General features: G+C 57.6%; 1 protein-coding gene across 1 annotated transcript in view; it reads left to right on the forward strand.

The window, feature by feature from the left end:
* The window catches only part of LOC144730942 (histone-lysine N-methyltransferase SETD1B-like), a 29,221-nt gene extending 19,509 nt beyond the window's left edge, over nucleotides 1-9,712 (forward strand). Inside the window, exons 15-20 of the mRNA XM_078611821.1 lie at nucleotides 263-3,159; nucleotides 4,093-4,236; nucleotides 5,646-5,783; nucleotides 6,512-6,631; nucleotides 7,667-7,804; nucleotides 8,463-9,712. Coding sequence (XP_078467947.1) covers nucleotides 263-3,159; nucleotides 4,093-4,236; nucleotides 5,646-5,783; nucleotides 6,512-6,631; nucleotides 7,667-7,804; nucleotides 8,463-8,636 — 3,611 coding nt within the window. The 3' untranslated portion in view covers nucleotides 8,637-9,712. The remainder of the gene's footprint in view (nucleotides 1-262; nucleotides 3,160-4,092; nucleotides 4,237-5,645; nucleotides 5,784-6,511; nucleotides 6,632-7,666; nucleotides 7,805-8,462) is intronic.
* Nucleotides 9,713-10,395: the final 683 nt, after the last annotated feature.

Here is a 10,395-nt window from a genome sequence, read left to right on the forward strand (position 1 = left end):
CGAGGCAGCTTCGGGCATGCAGGTCAAAGTTTGGTTGGGATTTGGGATCCAAAACGTGCGCTCTGTAGAATTCAATTGGCTCCATAGACTAACAAAGCGCCCATGGACTGCTGTAGAACCCTTAGATTAATATAGGACTTAACTAACGTTGAAGTCATACGAACAGAACCCATATAATAACATAGGACCCGTAGACTGATATTGGACCCATAGATAATTATCAAAACCCATAGACTAACATCACGTGCCGATACTGTTGCAGACGTGCCGGCGTTCTGCGAGCACAAGAGTGAGCCGGGTTCCCCCGTGGCGGCATCGCCGCCGCCGCTTGCCGTTGCGGCCGCTCCGCCGGGCCGGCCGGTTGCACCGCTCGGCGTGGGGCCGGCCACGCCACCGGGCGCCCCGCCGCGCTCGGACGAGAGCGACCTGGAGACGGCCGAGTGCGATGACGAGGAGGAGGGGGACGTGCCTCGGACGCCCGGCAGGGACCCGCCGCCGCAGTCGACGTTCTCCGACGTCGACTTCCCCGAGTCGCGGGGGCCGCGGCTCTCCTCGTCGGACGCGGACTCCTGCGGCGGCGGCGTCGTCGCGTGGAGGATTGCGGCGCAGAGGCCGCCACCGACGGCGCCGCACGGCTTTGCCGTGCCGCAGAGGGTATCTCCGACGGCGCGGACGTCGCTGTCGGACTCCGTCACTCCCGCGTCGCTCCTGGGGTCCCTGTCGGGGTCGACGTTGCTCCCTCCGCGGTCGCCGAACATCCCCGTGACGCCCGGCAGGGACATGGGCTTCGTGTCGCCATTTGCCGAGGCTTTGCCGCGCAGCCCGGCCACCGGTGACGGCGAGAGCCAGCGGCGCGTCCTCGCATCGGCCGACTTTGGGCCGCTGCCCGGCAAGGAGTTTCCTTCGTTTCAGAATTCGCGAACCTTTGTCGGCAAGGACGACGACACTGCGATGGACACCTCCTTGCCCCCGCTGGACGGCAAGGAGACGTCGAGCGGCCAGAAGAGGACCGAGAGTCTCTTCAGGAGGGGCGAGATCGAGTGCGACATCTCATCGGACGACGACGTCCCGGAGCACAACGGGGCCGTGTCGGCCATACTCTCCTTCCTGTCGGAGGACGAAGCGCTGGAGGAGAGTCGTCCCTCGCCCGAGCCGCCGGTGGACGAGAGGGATCGGTCCGAGACGAAGGACGACGTCGCTTCGCCGCGAGCCTCGTCCCCCGCCGTGACCCCCGATGACATCTGCAAGCCGAGGTCCGAGGCCAAAGTCGCCGACGTTTGCGAGGAATCGAAGAGGTCGACGTCGGACAAGATCAAGCTGCGGCCCGTGGTGATGCTGCACTCGAGGGACTGGGAGAAGCTCAAGCAGTTCCGCTACGTGGACGCAGACCGGACGGAGAAGGTGGTGACGCTGAAGCTCTCGGCGCAGCAGTCGGCCTTGCAGGCGGAGCTCGGCAAAAACCTGCGGTACAAGGCCGACTCTGGCACCGCCGCCGACGTCGCCGCCGAGCTGCTCGCCGAGATCACGCAGAAGGGCGCGCGGGAGTCGCGGGCCGACGGAGCGACACGGCCGTCGGAGGACGAGCGGGAGGACGGAGAGCTCGGGCGCCCGGCGGCGGAGAAGATGGAAGTGGAGGTCGTGTGCAAGCGAGAAGTGGAGGCGCCGGAGGAGACCACGGAGGAGACGGAGGAGGCGGAGGAGGAGGAACGGGAGGAGGATCGTCGCGTCGTCGGCGAGCTGCGCCTGCGAGCGGCCTCGTTCACCGAGAGCCCCAAGCCGGCAGAGACCAAGTTGAGATCGAAGCGCAGGGGAGTTGTTCCCGTGGAGACGGTGCCCGCGCCGTGCGTCACGAGCGAAGCCGCCGCCTCGTCTCCCCTCCTCCCGGGGCCCCCCTCGTCCGCCGAGAAGACGACGCGGTCCTCTTGGGACGGCGGGGAGCTCGTAGCCCGGGACTCGGAGTCTCGACCGATAGGGACCTCGATCGAGACCGAGTCGAGGCTCACTCCGCCGGACGAGGAGATGTCGCCGCCGCGTGACGAGGTGGAGGGCGACGCTTCGGCGGCGTCGCCTGCCGAGGAGGCGGTGCGGGATTCCAGGACTCATGACGCGGAGGACTTGAGGCGTTCGGGCGCGGCCGAGGAAATGGTTGTTCAAGCCAAGCTCGTTGAGAAGGTGCACGACCTGAAAGAGGAGCTGGTGTCGGTGGAAGAAGAGGAGTTGAAAGAAGAGGTTTTGAAGAGGAAGGTTCCAAAAGAAGAGGTGTTGAAAGACGACGTGGATGTCACCAAAAATGACGACGTCATCAACAAGAAGACGGTGAAGGATGAGGTGTTGAAAGAGGAGGTAATGAGAAAGAAGCCACTGAAGCAGGAGGCCTTGAAAGACAACGTTAAAAAGAGGACAGTTCAGGAGGAGGTTTTGAAAGAGGAGGTCTTGATAAAGGCACTGAAAGATGAGGTTTTAGCAGACGACGCTGTCATAAAGAGGACGGTGAAGGAAGAGTTACCGAAAGATGACATCGTGACAAAGAAGGTGCTGAAAGAAGAGGAGTTGAAGGAGGAGGAGAGGAGTGAAGACCGGCTCTCCGAGACGATCAAATCCGAGGTCCTGCCTGAGGCCTTCCTCCCAAAACCCCTCGCTCAGGAGCCGCCCCACTCAGAAGCTCCCAAGGTGGACGTGAGAACGTCCACGCCGCAGCCGGGCGTCACGCCGATCGCCGCCGCCGTCGCCGCCGTCCCCGTCCCCGACGCGCTCACGCCCGTCGGCGTTTGCGGCGGCGGCGGCGGCGTCAGCAGCGGCAGCGACAGGGGCGGCGTCGAGACGGCGCTGGCCGAGGGCCTCCTCGCGGAGGCGACGGCGGCCACGCGGCCCAAGATGGGTCGGAAGGGCCGGCGGCGCGGCCTGCGGCCGTCGGAGGGCCTGGCGGCGCGCATCCCCACGCCGCCGCCCTCGCCGCCCGACTTCCAGTTCCGCCCCCGCAGCCAGTTCGAGGAGATGGCGATCCTCTACGACATCTGGGACATGGGCATCGACGCGGAGGACGTGGAGTACCTGCGCACGACCTACGCGAGCCTCCTGACGCAGGACAACAGCATGGAGTGGCTCAACGACACCCACTGGGTCCCTCACCCTCATATCCTTCCCGTGATGGCGTCGCGCGCACGCACCCGCACGCGTACACGCCGCGACACGCCTGCGTACAGACGGCTGAAGCAGAGGTCACTTCTTTAGCCTTGAATGTACGTAAGTGCCGCCAGCGTGCACCTATTAAGGCTGGCATGGCCAGACACCTTATAGGGGGGGGGGTCTGTGGCCAGTTCAGGAATTGCTTGCTACTCACGATGGCCGTGGCTGGAAATCGGATTTGGGTTATCAGGTTCACAGCACTAACCACTGTACCACCGTTCCCCACCTCCCCCACCCCAATGCACGATCACACAAATATAAAGATCCTCCGTATAGCCTTAACAGTCTGTTGAGGCAAGTGCTGTTAGCGAGCACCTATGAAGGCCGGCACTGCACACGAGGGTGGCCAGCACCACGCCCGGCGAGCTTTATCTTCCTTGTGGCCATGTTTTACACACAGCACCAGGTCCTCATATGAGGCTGAGTCGACCTAGGGGAGGCCCAGGACCGGTTCAGATAATCGTCACTAATGTTGGCCGTGAGCTGGAATCGAACTCGTGTTACCGGGCTCGTAGTACAGCTCGCTAACCGCTACACTACCACTCACACGGGCACACTAACTCAAGCACACAAATACACCAACACCACCAGATGCAAACACATGAACACATTGATGCACGGACACACAAACGTGAGTACAGCAACAACAAAACAAAAACATCAATATTGTAGAGAATGACTACATGGTCTTCGAGCAGCATTGCACGACTAACCGAAGAGAAATTTTACGAGGTAAAGGGAAAAACCACAGGTGGTTATGGGTCAACGCAAACACGTGGGTGCGCGGTGACCACCACGCGCGGTGACCACCACGCACGCACAATTCGCCCCGCTGCGCTCCTTGACGGCGCCGCACACACGCACATCCCGCGTGCCGAGCGCCCCGGCGGGCGCGGGCACCGCAAGAAGGTGGCGAGCGACGGGCTGCGCGAGCACGCGACGGGCTGTGCCCGCAGCGAGGGCTACTACAAGATCAGCATGAAGGAGAAGGCGCACTACCTGGCCGAGCGACTCGTCGCGCTGGACGAACAGCTTCCGGCCGACACGCAGGTGACCCCCCACGACCGCCCGTCCCCCGTGCGCGCTTCGCTCGTTGCGCGCGCACGGCCCGCGCTTTGCTAATGAGACCGTCCTCGTACCTGGGGTCCTCACCGGCGGGCGACGCGGTGGCGAGATGTTAACCACTTGGCCTCGTATGCAGGACGATCCTGACCTTGACGCCCGCTGTATATTTGGACTTTGCGTGTCTCTCTCATGCTTTTTTCGCGTGGATTTTTCACCGGGTCCTCCAGTTTTTCCCCCCACATTTATAATCAACGTGCTTTTGGAGTATTTGGCTGCAATACATTTCCAGACGATAAGCCACTTTATTGAGCTATCAGTTGTGGCCAGGTCACTTCTGAAAAAGAGCTATACAGCTCAGTGGGTCTTACTCGGTAATTTTTTAATATAGAGGGTGTTTCAAAAAGATGGACCGATTTGAGATCGCTATATCTGCAACCACGAACCGCCCATGAATGAAACTCTTACCACTTGAAAGGGCGGGGCATAGAGTTTCAAATGATTACCGCTCGATGCCTCTCCCAGTGCACAAACAGCCCCTAGCCTCAGTTATTCGCAAGATGGTGACCCCGCAACACAAGGGGCGTTTTGCGTTCTGCAGTTCAGCAAGACCGAATTCGTAATTGCGGTGCAGCAGCGTGCGTTTCAACGGCGATTTGTCATTGATCCGCCGATGTCAAAGAGCATTCGTCGTTGGTACCGACAATTTGAGGAACCAGGCTGTTGATGTGCGGGGAAGAGCACGGGGCGACCACGCACCTCGGAGGAAAACGTGAGAAGAGAGACGTTTGGGACGAATTCAACTATCGTCTCGATGTTGTCCGTACAGCAGGTGGAGGGCACATAGAGCATTTATCAAATGTTTAGTAAAACGTGATAACTCATTAAACCGTTTGTAACTTTTTGTGTAATTGTAAGATGTTGCCGTCGTGAAATATGCTGCTTTGAAATAAGGTCCATCTTTTTGAAACACCCTGTATATCTTGATTTGAAGCTTTCGTGACTTCAGGAATCCATACTCTTTGGTTCTTTCGGTAAAGTCACGTAGGTAGAAAATAAAATAAATCACGACGTTTCGGGGGCAACACAAGCGTCCGTCATCAGGTGGGAAAGCATGGTCTGCTGCTGAGGCAGACGGACGCTTTACCGAAAGAATCAAAGAGTATGGACCCTGTATATAGTTGATAGTTTCACTCTGCTCGTTCCGCATGCAGGGGCACGCTTTGCCACTGAGACCGTCCTGGTCCCGTGGACCCTCACTGGTGGATTAACAAACTCGCGAGCCGGCCTGACCCCGACGTCATTTTGTTGTGGTTCCATCCTGACCACGGTGAGATGTTGTTGTGCTTCCGGCCGGCCTCATCCTGGCGTCGTTCTGTCGGTCGTCTCGCTCGCAGGGCATGAGCATCCCGGCACAGCCGTCTCTGTCGACGCGCGCCGGCTCGGAGCGGCGCTCGGAGCAGAGGAGGCTGTTGGCGTCGTTCGGCAGTGGGGGTCCGGCTGACAGCGACCTCTTCAAGTTCAACCAGCTCAAGGTGCGCACCGCTCACGATTACAGGACGACGCCTGTCCGTGCGCGTGTGTCCGTGAGCACGCTGCGCTACGAACCCGGCGACCCGAGTTCGGATTCTCGCTCACGGCCAATTACGATGGCAGAGATGACCTGAACTAATCCTGGGCCTCCCCTAGGTAGACTCGGCTTGAAATGAGAATCTGGGGTGATGCGTAAACATCATCACTGGAGAGACGAAGGGGACGATCAGGCATGGTGCTGGCCACCCCATCCCTCGTGTGCCATGCAAGCCTTTATAGGAGCTCTCTAACAGCGCTTGCTGCTCCAACAGTCTCTTAAAGGCTGTGCGGGAGATCTTTACCTTTGCGTGTGTACGCATGTTCCTGTACGCATATATGTGGGAATATCTATATGGCTGACTTAGGCCTACTTGCAGGCCATTCCTGCATACACCTCGTGCCGCACAGAGACGGCTGTCACTCAAGTTCAAGTGTATTTATTAGGTGTAGCCCTGTGAGCCATTCGGCTCTTGATTCGGGTGCGACCGCAACAAAAAAAACATGAACAAGAAAACATCTTAAAATGAATATGTGACTAAGTGCAAACAGAAAATCCACTGAGGGGGGTCTCCTTGGCTAGACCGTAGCAAGCAGTCGGAGATGTTAGGCGCTCATGAGACACAGAGGAATTTAAGCAAGGTCTCCGTATGACCCTTTGTGTGTGTGTGCGCGCTCCCGTCTTTGTCTCCAGTTCCGCAAGAAGAAGCTCAAGTTCACCAAGAGCGACATCCACGACTGGGGCCTCTTCGCCTTGGAGCCGATCGCGGCGGACGAGATGGTGATCGAATACGTCGGCGAGGGCATCCGGCAGGTGGGTAAACCCCCCCCACCCCCACCTCCCCACCCACCCCAACTCAGCGTCGGACGCTCTCGCTCGGAACTCGGTCTGATTCCAGGGACCACGGAAGCGTGCCGGTTAGCTTTGCCGCAGTGACTGAGGGAATTCATCGGCGTAGATTGTCGGGGCAGCCTTGGATACCGCGTTGCCATGGGACGGCAGACTCGGACTTGGCCTGGGTTGCTCAAATTGCGTGCCGATCTCGAGTTGAACGGACAGGTTGATTTGATTGAAGGAAAAGTAGTGGGTTTTTTTTCCTCTTCTGTGATGTGCGTGCCAAGTTACCAGAGTTGGGGCTGCCCTTTCCCAGCATTACTTTTGCGAACCAGTAGACAAGCAACTGAAGATGCTGCAGGCGCCGTAATTGTGAGAACGAAAAAAAAAACTTGAATTCATCGAATAGCTGAGCGGAGGCCGAACTGAGACGTGGCGAGTAGCGGTCGATGGATCGTGCGCACGCACGGTCGTGGACGCGCGAGTAAAGGGAGCGTCTTGAGTCACACATCCCATCCACAAGCGAGCAGCGGCCGCGTGGATGTACCGTACCGTACGCTGAACTTCTTTCGCACCGCACGTAGCCAACCGTGATTATCGGAGGTGTGCGGCGGAGGGCGGAAGGACACCAAATTGAACACGTGAAGCGGTTCTAAAGAAAACGAGTGGTTGTGCGGCGTGAGAAGACGCTTGCGCGTTTGGCCGGGCCATGCCATCGCGTATTCACCTCCGGGGGACAGGCGTACGTCAGGGGACGGGGGGGGGGGTGCGGCAGGGGGTGGCAGGGGGCGACGTTCCTCGATGGGTGACGGTTTGGTAGGAGGGTGGGACGGGTTTTGGGGGAGGGTGGGACGGATGTGGGGAGGGGGGGGGTCCTTCTTCCATGCGGCTGATGTAGATGCAGAGCAACAACTACAATTTCACATTCGGGTGGTCGTCTCCTGCGTATTTGTGGTGGGTGGTGGTGGTGGTGGGGGAGGGCGGGTCCTGATCGTGTGCCACGTGGCGCCGCAGGTCATCGCGGACATGCGCGAGCGGCACTACGAGAAGGAGGGCATCGGCAGCAGCTACATGTTCCGCGTGGATCACGACCACATCATCGACGCGACCAAGTGCGGCAATCTGGCGCGGTTCATCAACCACAGCTGCAACGTGAGTGGCGGCGTTCACCCGCCCTCCCCTCCCTTCGCGATCTCACGAAGGAGGCTTCCGTTGTTCGTGCTCCTCCAGGCGAGGAGCGGAGAACGTTGTGAACCATCTTTCTTTTGGAATCTAGGCCTATGGAAGTTTGCGTCTGCAGATTTTATGGGGTGCTGAATACAAATATAAATGTATTTAATTTGATCTTGAAAATAACATTCGGCCATTTGGGCTGCCAAAAATATGTATCAACTTTTATTTTATATTTTTTGTTTAATTTTTTATGCTAGGCCTACAAATGTTTAGATATGGAGGTTTTGAAGGGTGCAGCTTCTTGACACTTGTGCCTGATCCGTTGGCCTCAGTGTAATCTTTGCATCTAATTGTCATGCGGTGTAAATATCCGTTTCACACGTGATTGTAAGCATGGCTAGTGTTGCGTAATAATTGGTTTCATCGCAGGCTTTCTAATCAACCCCCCTATTAACTATCCACGTCACGTATCAAAGCCTTTGTTGGTTGGTTCGTCTGATGGGACACGGCGTGCCGAGTGACGGTGGCGCTCTCACTCGTGCGCGCAAAACCCAGAGCCCGCGGCGTCGCGTGCGCTGGCTGGCAGTGACGACCGCCGCCGCTCACCTCCCGTTCGCTTTGTTTTCCCCATCTTCAGCCCAACTGCTACGCCAAGATCATCACCGTGGACTCGCACAAGAAGATCGTCATCTACTCCAAGCAGGCCATCGCCGTCAACGAGGAGATCACCTACGACTACAAATTCCCGATCGAGGACGAGAAGATCCCCTGTCTCTGCGGCGCCGAAAACTGCCGGGGAACCCTGAACTAGCGACGCCGGCACATCATCCGTTCGCCCGCCCGCTCGCTCGCGCGCCCGACCAGCTCGGCCGATCTCACCTCCTCGAATGGGGCAGGGCGAGCGGGCGAGCGGGCGGGCTAAGTTCCCTGGGTCGGCAACGAGGACAGGAGCTGCGCGTGTGGGTCGATGGTCAGCAAGGGCAACTGGCGCGTCGCGTGAAAGGCCGTGAAGGACCTGAGCAATTCTAGGGCAATGGTTACCGGCAATCTACTCCAGCAAACGCATTCACGGTGGCAACTTGGTACGCCATTTGGTATGGAGGCATAGAGTTCCCCCCTAGCCAATGAAAATAGAGTTTTTCTTGAAAGTAGCAAAACATACCAACACAGAACAGTCAAATCGACATGTGCAATAACATACCAAGGAAACAGTAAATCTATGATTAAAAAGTGCGTTTGATGAAGAGTGATTGCTTTACAGAGCACATCACCTCGGGTAACCATATAAAGCCACGTGACGCCTGTCTTGTGATCCGATTGGCAGCCGCCCATGGGCAGAGCAGCGGTCAGATTTGTCCAGATTTTGGACAACTGCATTGTTGACGATAGAAAGTCATTTAGCAACTTCACTGCCAGCGACGATTCCCACCGATGATCGCCCTAAAATGAGCGTGGGGGCGCCACGGCCTTTGACAGCGACGCGAAGGGCCCGACCGGTCTGAACGGCGCGGTGACGAGGACAACGACGACGTGGAACCGGCACCGCCGAGAGGAGGCCGATTGTTTATTTTCACATTGCTGCTACTGGTGAACTTTTTGAAATGCGTGCAAAAGCAAAAAAAATGTAAATAGTATATTTTTGTGACGGGAGAAGCACTCGCAAAGGAGGGAGGTGGAACTCTTTTTGTTTGCTCAATGCTGGCGAGGAGGAGGAGGAGGACGACATGCCAGCGTTTCATTATGCGCACACGTTTTTACACGCCCAATCCCCCGTCCCGTTCTGCGTTTTCCGCGGAGCTCTCGTCGTCATTCGCGCCCGGTTCGAGGAGCTCGTTCACGTGTTTTTCTTTCCCCGGGTTGACTTGACATGGGGGGGGGCACGGGGTGCCACGGTTTACAGCGGCGAACAGCGAGCACGGTTTTTTTCCGGGAAGATCGCAAAACTGGGAAAACCGTTTTTTTGGAGAAAAAGTTTGTTGCTTGAATATTTAGTTTTCGTTTTTGCGAGTGTGACTTTGCGGATATGACACACGTGTCCCCGTCGCCACCGAGAATCTGTCCCTTCCTTACCGGCGCGGCGCAGGGACTTGCCGTTCCGGCTGGCTCGGACGCCCGGGCGTTCTTCGTGTGCGAGATTGTGGATTTATGGTTTTGTTGTTGCGAGTGACTGCGTTAGGGGTTTTGTTGGGGGGGAGCTATGATGACGATGTTTTCTAAGTCACTTTCATTTGGGGTGGGTGGGGTGGGGATGTTTGCGTATCTTGTATTTTAATCGCTTTGGTGCTGTACATAAGACACCCGGGGGTCCAAGTCCGCGCGGCGTGGGCTCCCACCGGAGCTTCTGGCTCTTTCTCCGTGCACTCTTTGTAATTCTGTCCTGTATATAGTTTTGTAATTGAGCGCTGGCGAATGGAAACACGTGAGTACTGTTAAATGGGGCGTTTGTGATTTTTTTTTTACTTTGACGTTAGCCGAATTTTTGGTTTGGCGGTGACGTGGGGAGCGCGCTCGGGTTCTCTAGGAGCAGCGCGTCATTGTCGTTGGGGTGATGCGGGAGTGAAGTTTGCTTC

Source organism: Lampetra planeri, chromosome 37, assembly GCF_965212315.1.
Source record: "Lampetra planeri chromosome 37, kcLamPlan1.2.h2, whole genome shotgun sequence".
Taxonomy (NCBI): Eukaryota; Metazoa; Chordata; class Hyperoartia; order Petromyzontiformes; family Petromyzontidae; genus Lampetra; species Lampetra planeri.